The sequence below is a fragment of the Mobula hypostoma genome, chromosome 9, assembly GCF_963921235.1.
Source record: "Mobula hypostoma chromosome 9, sMobHyp1.1, whole genome shotgun sequence".
In the NCBI taxonomy this organism is placed as follows: Eukaryota; Metazoa; Chordata; class Chondrichthyes; order Myliobatiformes; family Myliobatidae; genus Mobula; species Mobula hypostoma.
The window spans coordinates 75,669,523-75,693,916 of NC_086105.1; the positions used below are offsets into that span (position 1 = coordinate 75,669,523).

Below are 24,394 nucleotides of genomic sequence, written 5' to 3' on the forward strand. Positions count from 1 at the left end.
CAAACGCCATGAGGGTTTCCTCCCACAGTCGAAAGACATGCATTTCAGGCTAGTGAGCTGTAGGCCTGCTATATTGGCACCAGAGCCGGCTGCCTCCACAACTCTCACTGATTTGATCTGACACAAAAGACACAATTCACTATGTTTTGATGTACTTGCGATGAATAAAGCCGATGTTTAAATTTTTAGTTTGGAATAAGGATGAAAAATAAATACTTGCATTTATTTTCATGGTAATTCAAATGCTCTACCATGCCACCCCAGCAACCTTTCAACCCCAATTTTACCTTAACCTAATCACAGGACAATTTATAATAACCAATTATCCTATCCTGCACATCTTTAGACTCTGGGAGGAAAGGGGAGGACTTGGGGAAGACCTATACATTCCACAAAGAGGACATACAGAAACTCCTTATAAAATGATGCCAAAATTGAACTCCAAATTCCAGAACATCCTGCCATTAATAGCATTATGCTAACTACTGTGGCACCATCAAAGTGTTAATATAGTAAATATGACAGATAATGTGGGCACAGAAAGCTTCCACAAACTAGAATATAGTGACAAACTGATTATCTGCTTTGGTGATGGTGATTGAGGAATAAATATTGCCAACAATAATTTTTCTTTGAAATAACAGCTAACATCTTTTCAATTCCACCTAAGAACTCGGGTGTAGACTCAGTTTATTGTACCTCTGCACCTGAAATAATGTGTAGATGTGTGATGTTTGACCAGTTAAATGCTGTTATACCTTGTACAGAAATTGCACACAGCAGAAAGACATTCATCAGATTGAATTTTCCATCAGGTAAAATTGCACATTATTGTGCCGAAATTAATGATTAGCTTTTTTTAATCAAAAGTACGTTGAAACATACAGTGGAATGCGTTGTTTCTGTCCATGACCAATATAGTCGAAGGATGTGCTGGGAGCATCCCATGAGCATCACCATGCTTCCAGCACTGTCTAGCAGAAATGGCATGTCCACAACTTGCTAACCCTAACTGGTAACACTTGCAAATATGAGAAACCTTACAGCAGCCAGAATTGAACTGTCATTGCAATTGCTGACACTGTTGAGTGTTACGCTAACCACCATGCTACTGTGCCTCCCTACATGTGTTTTGAAGTTCAAAGTAAACTATTATCAAAGTGCATCACCATACATAACCTTGAGTTTCATTTTCTTGTGGGCTTACTCAACAAGTAGCAACTATAACAGTGCAGAGGACAACAAGCTGTACAAATTCAAATAGAAGAAATAATAATATAAATGAATAAGCAATAAATACAGTATTAAGAACCAGAGATGAAGAGTTCTTGAAAGCAAATCTATTGATTGTGGGAACAACAGACTTGCTAAAGAGAAGGATCAGATTGCCAATGTTTCACTGTAGGTTCTTTCTGTAAAGAGAGTTACTGTATATCAGAGCTCTGGGCTGGCATTTCTAAATGTATATGAAGGTAACACTTATTTCCTGTGTCTATAATCTGTAATCTATTTACATTGGCAGGCACAGTGTTTAATTCAAGATTTAGAGGAAGGGGTCAAGATGTTATTGATTTACTAGGCAATCTTTTAAGTACAAAACCTTGAGAGTTTAGCAGATTTGTTCAGAACCAATACAATCTCAACTAGTTTTTAAGTTAGTTTTTACCAGTCCGCACCAAATTCTAATCTAGTCTTTTCGAGTTTGTTTGATTTCAAACAAATCATTTGTATCAATAAACATAATGGAAAACAAAGTTTTCATGACTTCTCAAAACCTTTGTTCACAATTGATCGTCCATTTAGAATATAGGTGAATGAGAGAAAACTATTAGGATGACCATTTGACGCTGGTTACATGTCTCACAAGACACAGCAGTAAACAATATATGGCATCAAAAATAAAATTGGGGAATTGTTCCAACATTTCGATGAAATCTAATTATTTTTATGGTTAATAAATATAATGGAGAAATTATAAATCCAAACGGATTGGCTAATCCAATTGGCATCCAGTGGCTCCAGAATCCTGGCCACTCTGATTTAGCAAAAGGAATGTCTGGAATCACTCTGAACGTTGATTTAAATTGCCAAGATGTGGAACTGGAATTTGTGCATCCTTCATGATAAATAAATTTATGCACATCAGAGCATATGATGCCTAAGCTGCTGCTGGTATTGACCAGTTACCGGTGACCTGAAGGACAAAGAGAAAAGAGAAGCTGGTGCTTCAGGAGTTGGTCCTGACTGGCTGTGGCATTTTCTGACTCAAATTTGGTTATTTAACCATCAGCATTGCCTGTGTTGTTTGCCTGGAACTGGTAAAAATCAAGTTAAATTGAGTTTATATTCCAAACCATCAGAATTAATTGAAGCATAAAATGCAGCATTCTGCAAATTGTTTCAAATGTTTACATAAATGTTTGTACTTATTTAAAGTTCAAAGTAAATTTATTATCAAAATACACATGTCACCACATACTACCCAGAGATTCATTTTCTTGTGAGTATTCATAGTAGATTTAAACTACATACAAACTGACAAACAACCAGTGTGCAAAAGACAACAAAATGTAAAAATACTAAAAAGTAAAAACAGTAATATGTTATAAATATTGAGAATGTGAGTTGTTGAGTCCTTGAGAGAGATGCTATCAATACTTGGAGAAACATAGTTATGTCCACCTTTTTATGTAAATCATCTTTTGTTTTCCAGGATCCTGTTACTTACAATGGCAATATTGTCCATGTATTCAGTTCATCTCTTACTAAAAACTGCAAAAGAAGGAGGTATGTGAGTAACACACAAAATGCTGGAGGAAGTCAGGCAGCCTCTACGGAGAGGAATAAGCAGTCGATATTTTGGGCTGAGACCTTCATTAGAACTGGCAAAGAAGGGGGCAGAGGCCAGAATAAGGTGGTATAGGGGAGGGGAGGAGTAAAAGCTGGTAGGTGATGGGTAAAACCAGGTGAGGGGGGAGGTGTGGGTGTTGGGGGTATGAAGTAAAAAGCAGAGAGAGGATAGATGGAAGAGGTGAAGGGCTGAAGAAAAAGGAATCTGATAGGAGAGGACGGTGGACCCATGAAAGAAAGGAAAAGAGGAGGTGAACCCGAAGGAAGTGACAGGCGGGAGAGGAGAAATGGAAGGGTAAACGATAGGGAATGGGGTATGTAGGTAGCTTTATACAGATGTTGCAGATGTCATTTAGCAAAATGAGCTAAGCTATGGATGTGTAAATTCAGCATGGGTGAGACCAGTACAATTCCTTCCTAGCTTACAAAGGGCAAACCTATACACAGACCATTCATGTGATCGAGGGGTTGGAACACTGTGGGGCCAGATAGATCGGATAGGAGCTGCAGATTTCTCTCCCTTCTATGAACTTGGTTCACGGCTGTGTTCGGACTTCGAATTGTGTGAGGTCGGGAACCTGGTAATGACCTGCAAATGGTGATTTGCATGACACACCAGTGTTATCCCCAGATTAATTTTCCAACGTAATGAATGACAGATTCTTTGGCAAAGAACATAACTGAGAAAATGACTCAAGCATTCCCTGTTTTAAACTACTATCCAAGTAGTAGTTTTCCCAGCAGGAAGGTTTGCTAGCATTGCACAGAGTAGGGGAGGGATGGTTTAAATTAGACTCGCAGGGAGATGGGGACCAGAGCTTCAGAACAGATATTGGACTGGATGTGGAGAAAGATGTTGTTAACAAGGTCAGGAATCAAAAGATGGGACTAATGTTCTAGGGTCCATTGTTTTAGATGTGATAGGGTGGGAGGGATTAAAGGAGGACAAGTGGCGTTACTAGTCAGGATATGTCACTGCAGTGCTCAGTCAGGACAGATTGGAGAGCTTGTCTAGTGGGGCTTTATGGTCATACCTTTCTTATTCCTCAGTTCTACCCGTGTTAATGGAGCTATATTTTGGACCTGCCAACAGTCCGCTAGATTTAGAAGAACAAATTTGTAGAGAGGAACATAGGTTGTGATAGTAGGTGTTTTTAACTTTCCACATATTGATTGGGACTCCAAGACTGTAAAGAGGGATGGATTGGAAATTAAAGGCTTATTGTATGAGGAATGATTGGCTCTGGGCCATTGCTCACTGGCATTTAGAAGACTCGGGGGAGGGGAAATATTTGAAACTTATTGAGTGTTGAAAGGTCTTGATAGAGTGGAGGTGGAGAGGTTGTTTCCTATGGTAGATGAGTCTAAGACCAGAGGACACAGCCTCAGAATAGAAGGATGCCCATTTAGAAAAAAGTTGAGGAGAAATTTCTTCAGCCAGAGGGTGATGAATCTATGGAATTCATTGCCACAAGTGGCTGTAGAGGCCTGGTCATTGGATGTATTTAAGGCGGAGGTTGATATGTTCTTGATTAGTCAGGGTGTGAAAGGTTATGGGGAGAAGGCAGGAAAAAATAGGGTTGAAAGGGAAATGGATCAGCCATGATGAAATGGTGGAGCAGACACGATGGAAAAATGGCAGATGGAATTTAATACAGATAAGTGGGAGGTGTTGCACTTTGGGAGAACAAACCAAGGTAGGTCTTACACAGTGAGCAGTAGGACACTGAGGAGTGTGGTAGAAGAAAGGGATCTGGGAATACAGATCCATAAAGTGATGTCGCAGGTAGACAGGGGTGTAAAGAAAGCTTTTGGCTCAATGGCTTTCATAATTCAACCTATTGAGTACAGGAGTTGGGATGTTATTTTGAACTTGTATAAGAAGCTGGTGAGGCCTAATGGTGAGTGTTGTCCCAGTCTGGTCACCTACCTACAGGAAAGATATCGATAATATTGAAAGAATGCAGAGAAAAGGATGTTGCTAGGACTTGACCTGAGGTACAGGGAAAGGTTGAATAGGTTCGGACTTCATTCCCTAGAACGTAGAAATTGAGAGGAGATTTGATGGAGGTGTACAAAAGTGAGGGGTTACAGATATGGAGGTCATGGGTTAAGGATGAAAGGTGAAATGTTTTTAATGGGAACATGAGGGGGGAGCTTCTTTACTCAGAGGGTGATGAGTGTGTGGAATGAGCTGCCAGTTTAAGTGGTGGATGTGGGGATGATTTCAACATTTAAGAGCAATTGAGGTGGGTACATAGATGACGGGTATGGAGGGCTACGATCTGGGTGCAGGTTGATGCGGCTAGGCAGATTAATGGTTTGGCCCAGACTATATAGGCTGAAGGCTGTTTCTGTGCTGTAGTGTTTCTATGACTCAATGACTCTGTCATATCTCAACTCTATAAAAACTGTGCAGTTACTACTTTGTTTAACAAGTGTTTTTTTTAAATCAGGCTCTTTAATTTACGAGAAATTAGGAGAGCGAGCATTTGGGTGGCCCGGGAAAATTGCAGCTTTCAGCTCTATTGCATTGCAAAATATTGGAGGTATTGACACTTATGAAAACTCTAGGTTCAATTTTTAATTATTTTTATCATATTGATTCATAATAAACTGTAAATCTATTTGTTTTTGTTTTGTTAATCTGACAACTAACTCTTAGACTTTGGGTTGTATGATACTGGATGGAAAAAATTATCTTGGGGTTTAATATTCGTTGCAGAGAAAGCTTTTATTTGCAATAAGCTAGGATAAAATTTATCGGCACTTAAGGAAAAACTTAATTAAGAACTAATACAGTTAGGACAAATCACATGGATGGCCCAACGCAGAGCTGGGACAAATTGTGTTGGACTGACTTGATTATTAACATTCTTTTACAAAAATTTCAAAAGGAATGGTCTTGTAGCTGAAATGATGTGCATGAAGTTTTAAATGGCTTTTTAGCTTGTTCATAGAAAAGAAGCCGATAAGGATGAAATGGGCAATGGCAGCATGAATGTAAAATTGACATGGATAGAAGCTAAGAGAATGAAAATTGTTCAAACTGGGGAAAGATCAGATTCCCAGGATTCTTAGAATCATTGCTTGGGTTTAAATTTGGAGATGCAAAATTAGTTGGAAAAAAAATATTCAGATAATACAATGCACAAGATGTTTCAGATGCTGGAAATCCAGAACAATGTTGGGGAAACCCGGCAGGTCAGGCTGCATCGATAGAAAAGGATAAATGGTCATTCTTTGTGCTGGGACCCTTCATTGGGACTCTGATACAATACAAGACATGGTCTGGTAAACAGTGAAGATGGCAAGAGAGTAACACTCCACCTGGTATACCATGTCCAATACTTGGCTCAGCATTTCGAGAGGGGTATGAAGGTTTTACAATTATAGAGTGGAGATTTAACAGATTGGTTATTCTATTAATTATTGGAAGAGGTTATAATGTAGATATTCTAGATTAGGGGTTCACAACCTGGGGTCTGTGGACCCTTGGTTGAAGTTAAGGCTCCATGGCATAAAAAAGGTTAGAAACTCCTGCTCTTGGTAAACTGGGATTCCTCCTCTTGTAGCAGCTGAGAGTCAGGAGATTTCAGAGAGCTGTTTGATTCCATAGTTTTAAGAAACAGAAAGGTCAGTAACCAGAGAGCACAGCTCAATATGAGGGGAAGCAGTAATGTATGGAAAAGTTAATGTTTAGCATGCAGTGCCTGACAGGTCAGGAATACAGATTCAGCAGTACTTCTCAATGGAAATGTTAGATATGCAGAGGGCTGTGGATAAAGAATGGAAAACTGGAACATTTTTGAAAGCAGCTGTACAAACTTTACAGGTCAGGTACCTTGTTACTGTGTTGTACATAAACATAAAAACAATTCCTTTCACTAGACACACATTTCAAGTTTTCAAATATGGCTAACACAAGTCTGTTTATTCCATTTGTCTTAATCATGCAGTTTAATTTCTACATCAAAATGTTATCTTGGTGTTGGTAATATATTTTATACATATCATAAATCATTGAAAATTGTATTCCTGCCAGCGATCAACAGAAGTTTGTGTGAGATTTGTAGGAATGTTCTGAAGGTTATCTGTAAAGACTGAAGCAGTAATGCTTCTAATTGTTTAAATTCCTATGTGGCACTGGAACGAGTAATTTCAATTCTTGCTTTGTACATTAACAAAGTAATACGTCTAATTTATTTAATTAAATATATGGACAATTTTGCAAGTTTCCTTCTCTGTGGGTGTTCTTTTCTACTTCATTCTCATTTTACGCAACCCAGAAAAACTAATACCACCAAGATGTACTCTAGAAAATGAAAAATCTATTGTATCATTTCAGATGACTTGACATTCCATTATCATCTAACAGCGATTTTTTTTTTAAACAGCGCTATGATGCAGCTGAGCCTTAGCAGGTCAACCCCAACCTCCAGCCTCTAACCACATTCAGAAGGAGAATGTTGCACAATGAAATTCACACAAAATATCAGAATATATTAGGAACAGATACCAGCCTGTAAAATATAGAAAATGTATCCTGCCATTTGCAAATTCCTTAGCTAATGGTAATTTTTTGCTGAAATTGAATTAAATGTATACTAATAAAACACTTCCTATTGCAGCTATGTCAAGTTATTTGTTCATTGTGAAATATGAACTGCCAGAAGTTATTCGGGCAATTATGGGAATTGAAGAGTTGAGTGGGTATGTATCTTGGCTTTTAAATTAACGTGTTTTTTGTCAGTTTTTTGAAATACAGTACCATATATCACAATGAATTTTGTATTTGGCCCACATTCAACCACTAGATGTGAGAAGCATTTATAATCTCGCGTATAGGTTAGCAATAAACCACAGCCTCTCAAGCCTGGCCGAACAGTTGTTAACATTTTCTCAGACTTGCCAGATCTTTGCCCATTCAGTTAACCTCTCTATATACATAGTTTGTGGCCTCCTTATGTGTTGTTGTTTTTTTGTTTTTTTTTTTTTGCAACTGACTTTCTTACTTTTGTGTCATCAGCAGATTTAGCAACTGTATTTTCAACACCTTAATTCAAGCCATTTTTATAAATTGTAAGATGTTGAGACCCCAGCATCTGTTTCTGTGGCAAACAGTCCACTCCCTCATACTACTAGTAATACACAACCTGTTTCCTGTGTTGGCCAGGCAATCTTCTTTCAGTACTAACACATTACCTATTACACCCAAGTATTTTTTGGCAAAACTTTTGATGCAACAAATTATCCAATGCTTTCCAGAAATGAACTACGAGCACCAATTTCCTCTTTATCCACAGCACATGTCACTTCTGTTATGTTTTGCAACTCTAGAAAGTAATTGGGGAAAAAAATGGAACCGGGAAATGTGTCTACTTATTTTAGTGAGGCACGCACGTATGGCGTAGTGGTGTAATTGCATATGCAATTATGTACAATGTTTGTAAACAAAATGCTTAATAAAACCATTTATTTTCACTATTAATCAAATATAACTGAAATATTAAATACACTACATTCCTCCCTGCTTAACTATAAACTCCAACGCAACAAAGAATGCATCCCCACTATACCTACATTTGTTCTGTAATACAACTACCATATAGACATCCACAGCACAATATATTTTAAATTGTCCCATTCAGGCCTAAAGATGTAATCACTAGGGAGAATTTCTTACTCTTGGGTGAAAACGTCCTTGCTGATGGAGGTTGGGGTTGGGAGGAGTGGTCACTCTGTTTGGCAGGTGTGACTTGTGGCTGTGAAACAATCTCTGTTTTTGGGCCTCCTCCAGGCTGGTTACAGGAGTTGACTCTGGGATTGCAGGAAGTGGTTCTGACCACTCCAGACAACTTTCTTCTCTAACAATGGATTATGCTCTCCTCAACTGATTGATGTGGTGTCTCCAGATGACATATTCCACTGTGTAGGAGAGTGGTCCAGTTCTGTCCTTAATCTTTCTGAGTACCCACTTTTGATCATCTCTGTAGTCCCTCACCAGGACTGCTTGTGCAGGAGTGAAACATCAAATCTTATTTAAGGAGCCCTCAATTTGTCTCAGCTGCTTCTCCTGCATACTCTTCTGAGATTTGGGTTTGAAGAGATCCGAGCATGAGCACAAGGAATGACCCAGGACCCAGAAGCCTGGTGAGTTGTTGGTTGTGGAGTGTGCTGCATTGTGATATACAAGGAAGAAATTGGTGAGTTTCTGATTCAGTGTCAGTGTAGTGCATTCTGCTGACGTTGCTGGCGATGCGTTCTTTAGACTCTGGAGAAACCTTTCTGCCAGCCATTTGTAAGCTGGGTGGTGGTACGGTGTGGGTGTAAATCATCTTATTCCATTCGTTTTCAGTAATGACTGAAACTGTTCTGCAACAAACTGTACTCCATTGTTCCTGACTAAGTGTTCTGGAACACCTGTACTTGAGAAGAGGCTTCTCAACACATCAGCAGTGTGTGAGGCTGTAGTGGAGACTATTGGGAACACTTCTGGCCACTTTGTAACTGCATCCACAACTGTTGTGCCCTTTGAACAGTCCAGTAAAATCCTCGTGATTTCTCTGCTTGGCAATACAGGCCATTCCCAGGGATGGAGAGGTGCTGTCTTGGCATCTTCTGCACATGTTAGCATCTCTAACAGTGACCGGCATGTAGCTCAGCTTGTGTAGTACAGCCACTCGCAAATAAGGCAACCCCTGTCAAGGGCAAGTTCCTCCCAGCACTGGTAAGAATGGGGGAGCTGGGATTTCTGCTGCACATTCCAGCTATTTTGAGCGGTCATTTAGACCTGAGACAGTGTGGGTCTTTTCTGGTTTCTTTTATCCCTACTATAAAAGGAAACTTTCCATTTGCATTAGGGAGAATATGTCAAGGAGAGTGTCCACTTTTGTAAATTTTTCTGGTATTTCCTTTTCCAAGGGTAAACAGGATAATCCATTAGCATTTCCATGATTAGTTACCCTATTGGATTCAATCTTTTAATTATGTCCTCCAAGAAGCAGAGCCTAACTCTGAATTGTGCTGCTGCTGTGAGCAGAACACACTCCTGAGCATTGAAAATAGACACCAGTGGTTGATGAGGGTAAACTCTCTTCCATACAAGTGCTGGTTGAAACGTTTTACACCCCAAACCAGATGCAAGGCCTCTGTCAATCTGTGTGGAATTTTTCTCTGCATGTGATGCCAAGGCTATGGGGCATTCACTTCCATTGCTCATAACGTGACATGACTGCGCCTGTACCATAAGGAGAGGCATCACAGACAAACTGGATCATAATGTGCGAGTACAGTGTCTGATGTCACCATTTCCTTTGTCTTTTGAAAATCACCTGATGCTGCTTTGCCCGTTGCCATTTCTTCCTGATCTGTAGCAATGAGTTCAAAGGGTGGGGCACAGTAACCAGGTTTGGTAGGAACCTGTTACAGTAATTAACAGAGCTTCAAAAGAACCAGAACTGTGACATGTTCTTTGGCTTTGGGGTATCCACCACTGCTTGAATTTTCTCAGCCCACTTGTGCAATGGTTGTGTGTCAATAAATGATGCTGATTTCAAGAATTCACACGTTGCAACATGCTGAGCCCATAATCATCTAATAGTTTGCCTTGAGATTTCGGAGATGTTCCTTGTCATCCTCCCCTTGCAATACCTGGTCTAAAGCTTTCTGCCAGAATGCAGGAGAAAATAAGCCTATTATAGTGCTTATGGTGAGAAACACTTTGGACCCTTCTTCCATCTCCCTCTGTAGGTAGGCCTTGGCTAAGTCCACTTTGCAAACCTTTCTGGAGGGAAACATTTAAGCAAAGATATCTTCTATCCTGGGCAGGGGATATTGATCTACTTTCAGTACTGGGTTGATGGTGATATTAAAGTCACCACAGATCCTAACAGACCCATTCTTCTTGGCTGCTGGGACCATTAATGTTGTCCATTTTACTTGTTTATGTATTATTATTATTTTTAATTTTATTTTTTTTCTCTCCATTAGGTATTGCACTGAACTGTTGCTGCTAAGTTAACAAATTTAACATCACATACTGGTGATAATAAACCTGATTCTGATTCAACCTTGGAAAGAATTCCTTCATCCTCCTTGCAAACTAGTTTACTGGTTACTTTACCATGGATGTTATAAGGAACTGGACTGGTTTTGTAAAACCTGGGGTGTAGCATTTTCATTTAGCACTATTTTACACTTTGTATGTTCCAGTTTTCCAGCGTCATCCTTGAACTTTGCTGTGGCATCATCCAGTACCTTTCTTCATTTGAGTTCAATTGACTTTTATAGCTGATGTGGCGTGCAAATAGTGGATAGATCTCCAATCAAGCTGCAGTTGTCTCAGCCAAATACAGTCCCACAATGCTGGCCCTCCTGTTTTTACCGCATACAAGCCCAATGTGGTTTGTTGGTTTTGTATTTCACTGTTATGGATGTCATTGCCACAGAAGTAAAAGTTCTTATTTGGATACCTGTAGGCTTCATTTCAGTATCTCTGAAATGCCGTTCACTCATTTTGTGGAATGACTGAAATTGACAAGCCGGTATCCAATTCCATTTTTATTACTTTCCATTCACTTCTGGTGGGAGCCATATTACTCGTCTCTTGTTAATTTTCCCATTGTAAATCTCAAGTCTATCTAGTCCAATGTCACTCTCATAATTATCAGATTTTTCATCAACAGAATGCAAATTAGTGTTCTTTTCGAAACTGCAGCTTGACTTTTTATTTTTATCTCTTGCCTGTGCAGTCAATTTATTACTTCTGGCCAAAATTCTCTGTTGGTTCTAAATGATTCTGCATTACGTTCACAATATCAACAAAACTCATTCCAGCAGGTTTGGTTGGAACAGTTAAACTTGCAAGCGAACTGTATATTTTTTCCACCCACCGCACTCAACATTGGCATTGCTTTTCAGCAATTTAATTTGCTTCAAAATACTGCTTAGTTTGTTTAATCCAGTGGCCCCCAACCACCAAAGCATGTGCGAGGAAACGATGTGATTTGGCGATATGAACCGATCTGAGTCAGTTGCACCTTTCCTCATTCCCTGTCACACCCACTGTTGAATTTGAATGCACGCGAGGTCATTACACACACGTCATCCATGTCAGCACGGGAAGAAGATGAGCTCCTCGAGCTTGCAAATGACGGCGGGCTGAAAAGGCATGCGCACATAGGTGCCTGCGCAAGACTTCATGGTCATGGTTGTCTTTCGGGGTAAACACAGTGAGAAAGTTGGCAACCCTATTCCACCCCCCCCCCGCCACCCCCGGCCGGCTGACCAGTCCGCAAGAATATTGTCAATGTTAAACCGGTCCGCGGTGCAAAAAATGTTTGAGGACTCTGGTTTAATCTACATCATCTGTTTATCTTTTGTGCACTCAAATCATCAATATTTCCTGGTACTCACTGTTTATGAACCCAAGAATTCCATCCATTTTCTACCTTTTTTTAAAAACAGAATATCTTTCTCCCCTTCCAAAGGAGGGGAAAAAATGTGCTGTGCTCTTTTTATTCACTCTAATGCCTCTCTGGACCCCTGCCCCCCCCCCACCCCCACTGACCACCTGTCTTTGTAAATGTCCTGAATAGTGGGAAGTGCATATCTACAGATGCGCTGGGCTGTCCGCACTACTCTTTGCAGAGTCCTGCGATTAAGGGAGGTACAGTTCCCTTACCAGGCAGTGATGCAGCCAGTCAGGTTGCTCTCAACTGTGCCCCTGTAGAAAATACCAAACTTCCTCAACCGTTTCTACTACATTAGTCTTGAGACATTCCTCGAATCTAACTTGGCTGATAACAATTTGCATGAGTCATTTAATGATCCAGTGATCAAGCCTTTCAATTTGCATGAGTCATTTAATGATCCAGCTTCCACTTCCTTTCTGAATTCTGAACTATTTGTCCTGTCAATGTCGTAGATGCTTATGTGTACAACACTGACATCATTCCACAGCACTTCAAATTAAACTTCAGCAAAATCCCAAATTCTAGCACGAAAGAAAATAACGTTCTTCTGCACTTGTTCCTTGTGCAGAGAATTGTTTCATTCCTGTCACTACTCTGTCTATTTTTGCTTGGTTTCTCCACTTCCTGGAGAAACTCAGTTCAATTGAAACAAGTTCAGACCCGTGGGATTTCTGTAAAGGCCGAGTCACCGGTGTCCCTGCCTGCCCCTGCGGATGGTGGCGCCCCTGTGCTCCTGACATCTGCATTTGTCTACCTGTTTCACTTCCTTTCCCTGACCAATGATAAAATTGGAAGAACTTGCAACTGAATATTTGATAATTTCCGGGGATTTTGTTGTCACACGGATCCAGGGAGATGTAACACTTGTATGTCTCAGAGTTATGGTTGAAAAATGTGACTGAAAAGGATTTGATGAATGAAAATGCAAGAAGTCTCTAATGAAATAATGACATCTCTTACAGACAATGGTATACAAATGGCAATTACCTTGTTGTGATTGTGTCGCTGTGCATCATCCTACCTCTGACGTTTTTAAAAAATTTAGGTAAGCTTTAATTTTAAACTTAAGTGAACTTGGAAGCATAAGTTGAAAACGAACGTTCTCAGGGAAACGTACGGAAGAAATGTGGCAAATATTCAGGAGATATTTGCGTGGGGTTCTGAGTAAGTATGTTCCAATGAGACAGCGGTGTACAAAGGCTGTTGTAAATCTAGTCAAGAAGAAAAGAAGAGCTTACAAAAGGTTCAAAAGACTAGGTAATGATAGGCATCTAGAAGATTATAAGGCTATCAGGAAGGAGCTTAAGAATGAAATTAGGAGAGCCAGAAGGGGCCATGAGAAGGCCTTGGTGGACAAGATTAAGGAAAACCCCAAGGCATTCTACAAGTATGTGAAGAGCAAGAGGATAGTGTGTGTATCCTCCGCTGGTCATGGTTGACCCTGGGTACTGCGTCTCTGGTAGTCACTGGTTTGTCGAGCAGCGTCAGCTGTGGCTATTGAGCCCAATCCTGGAACGGCAGGCTCTGCCACAGTTGCTGCATGTGTAGGGCATTGTGGAATTATTGCCCGCTGTGCTCTCCATTTAGCTTTCCACTCCTCAAACTGACCCAGGATCACTCTTTTGCCTTGCTCTAGGTGTTGCTGAAGTTGTTGCGGTCGTCTGCTGTATCCTCCCAGCACTCTGTTGATTTTTAAGGCACTTGCAGAGGTCCTTGAAGCGAAGCTGGGGTCTACCAATGTTCCTCTTGCCTGTTGCTAGTTCTCCGTAGGGGATGTCGTTTGGCAGTCTACCATCCTTCTTAGGATGGACATGGCCCAGCCAGCGCAGTCTGCGTTGTTTTAAAAGCGTGAACATTGTGGGAAGTCCAGCGCGGGAGAGGACTTGAGTTTGGGACTTTGTCTCTCCAGGTGATGCCAAGGATGCGGCGAAGGCTGCGCAGGTGAAAACTATTGAGCTCCCTCTCCTGCTTGGAGTCCAAGTCTCGCGACCATACAGGAGGGTGCTGATAACGCATGCATTGTGCACAGCAGTCTTGGTCTTTGTAGCGAGTTTTGGATTCTCCCAGACCCGCGAGGAGAGTTGAACAAGGATCGATGCTGCTTTGCCAATACGCCTATTGATTTCAGCATCGAGGGAGAGAGTGTCACTAATGATCAACCCAAGTATGTGAACTCGTAGACCACTTCTGGATCGTAATTGTCGATGGTAATGATTTGTGTCTCCACTACGTTCTGGGCAAGGACATGTGTTTTCTTCAGGCTGATGGTAAGCCTGAAGTCCTTGCATGCCTTTGAGAAGCGGCCCATGAGAGTTTGTATTTGCTGTTTGGTGTGCAAGTTGATAGTATCATTGGCAAAGAGCATGTCACGTATTAAGATCTTTCACACCTTTGTTCTTGCTCTCAGGCGCGCAGGGTTGAACAGCTGCCCATAAGACCTGGTGTGTATGTAGATGCCTTCTGTCAACATCCCAAAGGCGTGCTTCAATAGCAGAGAGAAGAAGATGCCGCATATTGTTGTGGCCAACACTCATCCTTGTTTGACAACACTACGAGTAGCAAAGGGTTCTGATGAGCTGCCATCGTTCTGAACAGTAGCTCTCATGTCATCGTGGAATGACTTGATGATACTTTGGAGTTTTGGGGGCAACTGATCTTGAGAAGAATCTGGAAGAGCCCATCCCTGCTGACAAGGTTGAAAGCCTTGGTCAAGTCGATGAAAGTAATATAGAGGGGTACCTAGCAACACACATAAAAATTGCTGGTGAATGCAGCAGGCCAGGCAGCATCTATAGGAAGAGGTACAGTCAACGTTTCGGGCCGAGACCCTTCGTCAAGACGAACTGAAAGAATAGATAGTAAGAGACTTGAAAGTGGGAGGAGAAGGGGGAGATCCAAAATGATAAGGGAAGACAGGAGGGGGAGGGATGGAGTCAAGAGCTGGACAGTTGATTGGCAAAAGGGATATGAGAGAATTATGGGACAGGAGGCCAACGGAGAAAGAAAAGGGGAGGGAGGGAAGCCCAGAGGATGGGCAAGGAGTATAGTGAGAGGGACAGAAGGAGAAAAAGGAGAGAAAGACGAAAAAAATTAATAATAAATAAATAAGTGATGCAGTACGAGGGGGAGGTGGGGCATTAGCGGAAGTCTGAGAAGTCAATGTTCATGCCATCAGGTTGGAGGCTACCCAGACGGAAAATAAGGTGTTGTTCCTCTAAACTGAGTGTGGCTTCGTCTTGACAGTAGAGGGGGCCGTGTATAGACATATCAAAATGGGAATGGGACGTGGAATTAAAATGTATGGTCACTGAGATCCTGCTTTCTCTGGGACAGAGTGTAGGTGTCCAGCGAAAGAGTCTCCCAGCCTGCATCGGGTCTTGCCAATATGTAGAAGGCCACATCGGTTGTTCCCTGCACTTCTGGAGTTGACAGAGGGAGAAAATCATGTTGACAGTTGACCTCCTTGCGTGAAAACCACATTGGGACTCTGGGCAGACCCGTTATGCCAGAGTTTGTAGACATGCCAGAGTTACATGAGCAAAGACTTTGCCGACAATACTCAGAAGGGAGATACCCCTGTAGTTGTTGCAGTCACTCCTATCACCCTTCTTGTACAAAGTGATGATTTTGGAGTCGCGCATATCCTGTGGTACGGCTCCTTCCTTCCAGCATTGACAGAGGACCTTGTGTAAAGGTTGGAGGAGTGAGCTGTTGCAGTGTCTGATCAGGTCTGGAGGGATCCCATCATTGCCAGGAGCTTTCCCTGGGGCCAGACCGTCAATTGCCTTGCTGAGGTCCTTAATGGTTGGTTCAAAGTCGAGTACATCCATGACTGGTAGACAATCGATGGCATCAATGGCTGAGCTAACAACAACATTTTCCCTCGAGTAGAGCTCAGAGTAGTGTTCTACCCTGTGTTCCATCTGCTTGCTTTTATCGGTGATTATTTCACTACTGGATGACTTCAGGGGTGCTGTCTTACTCTGTGTTAGGCCAAGGCCTTGATACCATCATACATCGATCTGATGTTCCACAGGGGACTGTTCCACTGGGGCTCCACAGGGGACTGTCTTGTCTCCCTTTCTCTTCACTATTTACACCTCGGACTTCAACTACTGCACAGAGTCTTGTCATCTTCAGAAGTTTTCTGATGACTGTGCCATAGTTGGATGCATCAGCAAGGGAGATGAGGCTGAGTACAGGGCTATGGTAGGAAACTTTGTCACATGGTGTGAGCAGAATTATCTGCAGCTTAATGTGAAAAAGACTAAGGAGCTGGTGGTAGACCTGAGAAGAGCTAAGGTACGGGCGACCCCTGTTTCCATCCGGGGGGACAGTGTGGACATGGAGGATTACAAATACTTGGAGATACGAATTGACAATAAACTGGACTGGTCAAAGAACACTGAGGCTGTCTACAAGAAGGGTCAGAGCCGTCTCTATTTCCTGAGGAGACTGAGGTCCTTTAACATTTGTCGGACGATGCTGAGGATGTTCTACGAGTCTGTGGTTGCCAGTGCTATCATGTTTGCTGTTGTGTGCTGGGGCAGCAGGCTGAGGGTAGCAGACACCAACAGAATCAACAAACTCATTCGTAAGGCCAGTGATGTTGTGGAGATGGAACTGGACTCTCTGACGGTGGTGTCTGAAAAGAGGATGCTGTCTAAGTTGCATGCCATCTTGGACAATGTCGCCCATCCACTACATAATGTACTGGGTGGGCACAGGAGTACATTCAGCCAGAGACTCATTCCACCGAGATGCAACACAGAGCGTCATAGGAAGTTATTCCTGCCTGTGGCCATCAAACTTTACAACTCCTCCCTTGGAGGGTCAGACACCCTGAGCCAATAAGCTGGTCCTGGACTTATTTCCTGGCATAATTTACATATTACTATTTAACTATTTATGGTTTTATTACTATTTATTTATGGTGCAACTGTAATGAAAACCAATTTCACCTGGGATCAATAAAGTATGACTATGTTGCCTGTCACAGTTGCTGTCTGAATGTCCTCACTGAGCTGGAGCCAGTACTCATTTGTACACTGCCTTGCAGTCTGTTGCACTTTGCTTCTAGCAGTTCGAAGTGCCTGGAGTGTTTGGTCGGATGGTGAGCTCTTGTACTCTGTGAGAGCTGCACGCTTGGCTTCGATGACAGGAGTCATGATGGACTTTGCCTCGAACCAGTCATTGCTCTTTGTGCTCTTTCTTCCAAAGATAGAATGTGCTAATTCGTGGATGGTGTCGCGAAGGTATGACCATTGTTCTGTTGCAGTATCTCCTTGTGAGGAGGTAGTCATAGCACCCTGTACTGACTTGGCAAACTGGTCGACCTTTCCTGACTGTTTCATCTCTGTTGTGTTGATGCGAGGTTTTCCAGTTTGTTTGGAGTGGTGGATTTTCTTCGGATGTAGTTTGATCTTCCAGCATACTAAAGCATGATCCATAACACTGTCTGCCCTGTGGTATGAGCCTGTGATTAATACAGAGCTGATGAACTAATGATGATGATCATGTCTAGTTGGTGCCAGTGTTTAACAGTGGGTGTCGCACTCAGACCTCGGACTGCGATTTCGTCTGAAAGTAGCAGTTAGTTAGACACAGGCCGTGATAGGAGCAGAAATCCAGGAGATGTCCATTGTCATTTATTTTGCCAATTCCAAAGTGGCTGAGACAAGACGGTTAGGAATCGTTATCGGTTCCCACTCTGGCGTTGAAGTCACCGAGGAGAACTAGGTGCTCATCACTGGGAATATTCCTGACAACAGCTTCTAATTTGTCGCAGAAGACGTGAGAGAATAGGACCAATCAAGTGTGACAGTGGAAAAGTGAGTATGGAACCAGAGGAAATAGCAGACGTACTTAATAAATACTTTGCTTCAGTGTTCAATACGGAAAAGGATCTTGGCGATTGTAGGGATGACTTACAGCAGACTGAAAAGCTTGAGCATGTAGATATTAAGGAAGATGATGTGCTGGAGCTTTTGGAAAGCAGTTGGATAAGTCACCAGGACCAAACGGGATGTACACTAGGCTACTGTGGGAGGCGAGGGAGGTGATTACTGAGCCTCTGGCAATGATCTTTGTATCATCAATGGGGAACAGGAGAGATTCTGGAGGATTGGGGGGGTTGCAGATGTTGTTCCCTTATTCAAGAAATAGAGTAGGGATAGCCCAGAAAATTATAGACCAGTGAGTCTTAACTCAGTTGATAGAGAAGATCCTGAGAGGCAGGACTTATGAACATTTAGAGAGGCATAATATGATTAGGAATTGTCAGCATGGCTTTGTCAAAGGCAGGTTGTGCCTTACGAAGCCTGATTAAATTTTTTTTTGAGGATGTGTCTAAACACATTGATGAAGGTAGAGACGTAGATGTAGTGTATATGGATTTTAGCAAGGCATTTGATAAGGTACCCCATGCAAGGCTTATTGAGAAAGTAAGGAGGCATGGGATCCAAGGGGATATTGCTTTGTGGATCCAGAACTGGCTTGCCCACAGATGGCAAAGAGTGGTTGTAGTTGGGTCATATTCTGCATGGAGGCCGTTGACCAGTGGTGTGCCTCGGGGATCTGTTCTGGCACCCCTACTCTTTGTGATATTTATAAATGACTTGGATGAGTTAGTTGAGAGTTAGGTTAGTAAATTTGCTGATGACGCAAAGGATGGGGGTGTTGTGGATTGTGTGGAGGGCTGTCAGAGGTTACAGTGGGACATTGATAGGATGCAAAACTGGGCTGAGAATTGGCAGATGGAGTTCAACCCAGATGAGTGTGAGGTGGTTCATTTTGGTAGGTCAAATATGATAATAGAATATAGTATTAATGGTGAGACTCTTGGCAGTGTGGAGGATCAGAGGGATCTTGGGGTCGGAGTCCATAGGATACTCAAAGCTGCAACGCAGGTTGACTCTGTGGTTAAGAAGGACAACGGTGCATTGACCTTCATCAATGGTTAGATTGAGTTTAAGAGCAGAGAGGTAATGTTGCAGCTATATAGGACCCTGGTCAGACCTCACTTTGCGTACTGTGCTCAATTCTGGTCGCCTCAGTACAGGAAGGATGTGGAAACCATCGAAAGGGTGGAGAGGAGATGTACAAGGATGCTGCCTGGATTGGGGAGAATGCCTTATGAGAATAGGTTGAGTGAGCTCAACCTTTTCTCCACAGAGTGACGGCAGATGAGAGGTGACCTGATAGAGGTGTACAAGATGATGAGAGGCATTGATCGTGTAAATAGTCAGAGGCTTTTCCCCAGGGCTGAAATGGCTAGCATGGGAGGGTATAGTTGTAAGGTGCTTGAAAGTAGGTACAGAGGAGATGTCAGGGGTAAGTTTTTTTTTATGCAGAGAGTGGTGAGTGTGTGGAATGGGCTGTCAGCGGTGGTGGTGGAGGCAGATACGATAGGGTCTTTTAAGAGACTCCTGGATGGCTGCATGGAGCTTAGAAAAATAGAGGGCGATGGGTAAAGCCTAGGTAGTCCTAAGGTAGGGACATGTTTGCAACAGCTTTGAGGGTCGCAGGGCCTGTATTGTGCTGTAGGTTTTGTATGTTTCTTTGTTTCTAAGCTGTCTATCTGATGCTGCTACACTTTCTCAGACTAGTAAAGCAAGGTTTATTCTGCTGGGTGTGTCGGCCATCTCACAACACCAACAAGACTACTCAAATTGACCTGTAGGCATCTGGCGGAATGGAGTTTGTTAGTTCCACATTAGATTAAAAACAAATATATGTGTCTTTCTGCTGTGGCACATCAGGAAATTGGCCTCAAGTTGTCAAGTGTCTTCTCTCCCTATACAGTACAGGAAAGTTAATTGTAAATTTTCAGAAGTTAACAGTTGTAAATTTCTCAGTGTCTTATTAGTAGCTTACTGACAGAAAAGCCTTAAACTGGCAGTGGAATGGTTGAGCTCAGATTAAATCATTTATTATACTTCATCCCATTTGAAATCATCTATCAAATTATATTTCATTTTATAGGCAGTTTTCTTGGAATGAAAATAATTAGCACAGAGCACATTACAGGATGAACAGACAAATCACTTCCACTGATAAAGGAAACTGAGGGTCTTCAAGTAGACCTCTAGAGAGTGCTGAAATATTTTGACAGGAAGGGGTGAAAGAATACTTCTGGACATGGACGTAACTGGATATCTTTAGTACACACTAGTTATTAAGAAACAGAATTCAGAAGGATAGAAAGTAGAACATGATATACTGTAGCACACTGGTCTTTTGGGCCACAGTGTTGTACTGATTTTTTAAACTACTCTACGATCAATCTAACTCCCTCTTCATACATAGCTTTCATTTTTCTTACATCCATCTGCCCATCTTAGAGTTTCTTAAATGCCCCTCATATATCTGCCTCTACCATCACTCCTGGCACCCACCTCTCTCTGTATATCAAAAAAAAACACTTACCTCTGACATCCCATCTATAGTTTCTTCCAATCACCTTGAAATTATGTTCTCTTGTATTAGCCATTTCCAACCTGGCGAGAGTCTCTGGCTATCCATAAGACATGGGAGCAGAATTAGGCCATTCATCCATTTGAGTCTGCTCCGCCATTCTATATGGCTGATTTATTATCCCTCTCCATCCCATTTACCGGCCTTCTCCCTGTAACCTTTGACACCCTGACTATTCAAGAACCTATCAACCTCCATTTTAAATATACTCAATGACTTGGCCTCCACAGTGACAATGAATTCAACAGATTCACTACTACCTGACTAAAGAAGTTCCTCCTCATCTCTATTCTAAATGGATTCCCAACTAGTTTGAGGCTGTGTCCTCTGGTCCTATACTCCCCCACTATAGGAAACATCCTCTCCACATCTACTCTGTCTAGACCTTTCAATATTCCATAGGTTTCCATGAGATCCCGCACTCCTCCTAAACTCCGGCAAGAATAGGTCCAGAGTTATCATGTGCTCCTCACAGGGTAAACTTTAATTCCTGAAAGCATTCTCATGAGGTACCTCTGGACCTCTGCAATGCCAGTCTATCTGCTCTATCTATGACTTGTACGCTTCCATGAAGTCACCTGTCATCATCCTTCATGCCAAAGAGAAAAGCCTGAGTTGGCTCAACCTCTGATGATCAGGCATGATCTCTAGTCCAGGCAGCATCCTCTGTATACAGACAATGATTGATATGAATGAATTTCAGGGGAACTTGGTTAAGATTGGAAAAGTAAAGTAACAGAAGTTAATGCTGGTGAAAACAGAAATATGAATGGTGACTAAGTGCTTGGAGAGTTTTCTGTTGCTGAAATTTCTGAATAATTTTGTGTCACTTGATGCTCAAATCATATGGAAATGAGTTTTTGTTTTAAAAGAGATTTTTCACCCATCATGAATGCAAGAAAAAAATCCTGATTTTATAATATTAATTCACTAAATTACTGCAATAAAATTAAAGAATGTCTAAGTATCTAATAGTTTCCTTTTTCTGAACAGGTTATCTTGGATACACAAGTGGATTTTCTCTTTCATGTATGCTGTTCTTTGTTGGAGTTGTGAGTATGGGCAGTCTATATTACAATTGCTGGTACTACAGGCAAATTTGTTCTCCATAAGTGAGAATATGAGGTAGAGATAATCTGAATTTGTCTTCACATCTGGGCATCACAGGCACAGAAGTCTAAAGTTATCAGAAACAGTGAACCACAAGTGGCCAATTACAGCTTTAATGCCATGGGTTCATTTCCATCTTCTGATAATTTCTTATCACCTCCTAGTTTGTACCAAGCCGAGCAGAGAGCTATTCGGCGGAGTTCTTATTAAAAGGTGAGGTCCTTAAAATTGTAATGTTCCTCCTCTGACCTCATGGGTTTTTGCAGGTGCTCCAATTTCCTCCCACGTCCCCAAATATATGTGGTTAGTTTGCCTCTGAAACTTGCCTTTTGTGTGTGCTAGAGTTAATGAGAAAGTTCTGAGAATATATATCGGGGAAATTAGTGGGGCACTGTGATTGCTCTGTGAGCCAGCAGAGACTCGATGGGGTGAAATGTCCTCTTGGCTTGAGTTAATGTACCTCTATCTGCAGCAAAGTAATACTTAGCCATTAAAGGATAGAAGAAAGTGCGTTTATTTCTGTCAATAAGCATTGGTGCAGATTGCACACCTCCTCTCTTGCCTACATAATTGCAGTGTGTAATAAGCCAGCATTAAATCATTGCAGTGACATGGCTCCCAATATATTTCTGACATCACTGCCATGATAACTCCACCAGGTACTACAGCCCACCAGTGGCAACCACATTGCAGAGCAAAAGGAACAGAGGCTTCCATTTGCCCTCTGACAGTTCCTACAGTCAAAGGCCTTTTTTACAGTTTCCAAATAGTTCTGATCATCAGAAACAGTTGGAATAAAATATAAGATGTTTAAAAATTATGAAGAAAAGGTGCAATGTAATGAATGTATTTAAAGATGCAGCATGGTAGCATAATGGTTAGTGTTTTGCTATTACAGTACCAGTCACCCAGATCCAATTTCACCAGTCTGTGCGGAGTTTGTACATTCTCCCCACAATGTGTGGGATTACTCCAGATGTTCCAGTTTCCTCCCATATTCCAGATGTATGGGTTAGTAGGTTAATTAATCGCACGGGTGAAATTAGACAGAATGTGATTGTTAGACTAGAAGGGCGATTACCATGCTGTATCTCCAAATATAAATAAATAAGAGTGAAACTGATTTAATTAATAAAAAAAACATTAAAATGTGGTGAAATAAACATTAACCTTGCAGAATCTCATCTTTTAACTGAAGGCCTTATTGCAATCAATTGGGACTATGCTTGGCTTGCCTGGTATCAAGCTGAAGGTCCAGATACAAACTATAATTTGCCCTCGTGGTCCAATAGCTTACAAAACACCACTACACACAATGGCCAATGCAAAGGAGAGTGAGGGGTCACGCGCATTCACATCTCTGACATTAACATTTCTGACTTCCACACTGCAGTGTATAGGCAGAGAAACCCATAACCCATTGGCATGTCTCTGGTGGTTCACTACAGATCTGCCATAATCAGACTAAGTGATTTGTTTCCCCTTACTGTGTACTATGAAGGATTGTCCTGTACTGTACATTTTGTACAAAGTGAGCTTCCATGATAAAGCTGCTGAAATATTCTTTCAGGTGATATACAAGAAATCTCAGACCCCCTGCCCATTGCCTGCATTTGGTTACTCTTCAGAAAATCAGACATCACTAGCAAACGCTACAGGACATGTTTTAACAGTGTATCCAGTTGTATTCAACAAATCCACTGATCATGATGCAAACCTCATGATTGCCACTATCAATGGACACACAGTGACGCAGAGCGAAGGTGATTCTTCCATCATCCACACTAATGGTTTCAGTTATGCTGCTCATGATGAAGAGGACATGTGCAAACCCAAGTACTTTGTATTCAACTCACAGGTACGCCAGAGTTTAAAAGTATTTAAAGGAAAGTTGCTTTGTGTACCAGACCACTATTAGATGAGGTTTTCTTTCTTTTTGTAGACAGCCTACACCATTCCCATTTTGGCCTTTGCCTTCGTGTGCCACCCTGAAGTACTCCCAATCTACAGTGAACTTAAAAAGTAAGTACTGCACACAGATCTTTATAGCATTGCAATTTGACAATTGCAAAGATGCACATAAAATATTAAAAGAAGATTGAGGTCTAAAGGGAGTTCTTTTGTATTGTAAATCACTTTATAACAAAAGGAGACAATTCTGATTATCATGAATTTCGAATCAATCCCACTTCCTATTTGTTGGTCTGTGACCCTGCAGGTTATGGCTCCTTAAGTGCTAATCTAAGTTGGGGGTGGGGTGTAGAGTGTCACTTCACAGCACCAGTGATCTGGGTTTGATCCCGAGTCAGGTGCTACGTGTCTCGCATCTTCATGTTCTTCCTGTAACTGCACGGAAGTCCTCTGGGTGCTCTGTTTAACTCCCACATCCTGATGGAAAAGAGCCTGTCTTCCCTATAATTCCAGTTTCAGGAAGGATAACCAGGATCCTGAAGAAATACTGGAGTAATACCATCCACAAACTC

General features: G+C 41.7%; 1 protein-coding gene across 2 annotated transcripts in view; it reads left to right on the forward strand.

Moving 5' to 3' along the window:
- slc38a4 (solute carrier family 38 member 4) overlaps positions 1–24,394 on the forward strand; it is a 125,100-nt gene that overhangs the window by 78,626 nt on the left and 22,080 nt on the right. For both annotated transcript variants that reach the window (XM_063058499.1, XM_063058498.1), the window contains exons 5-11: positions 2,714–2,787; positions 5,307–5,399; positions 7,482–7,563; positions 13,289–13,371; positions 21,795–21,853; positions 23,482–23,769; positions 23,854–23,933. In XM_063058499.1, coding sequence (XP_062914569.1) covers positions 2,714–2,787; positions 5,307–5,399; positions 7,482–7,563; positions 13,289–13,371; positions 21,795–21,853; positions 23,482–23,769; positions 23,854–23,933 — 759 coding nt within the window. The remainder of the gene's footprint in view (positions 1–2,713; positions 2,788–5,306; positions 5,400–7,481; positions 7,564–13,288; positions 13,372–21,794; positions 21,854–23,481; positions 23,770–23,853; positions 23,934–24,394) is intronic.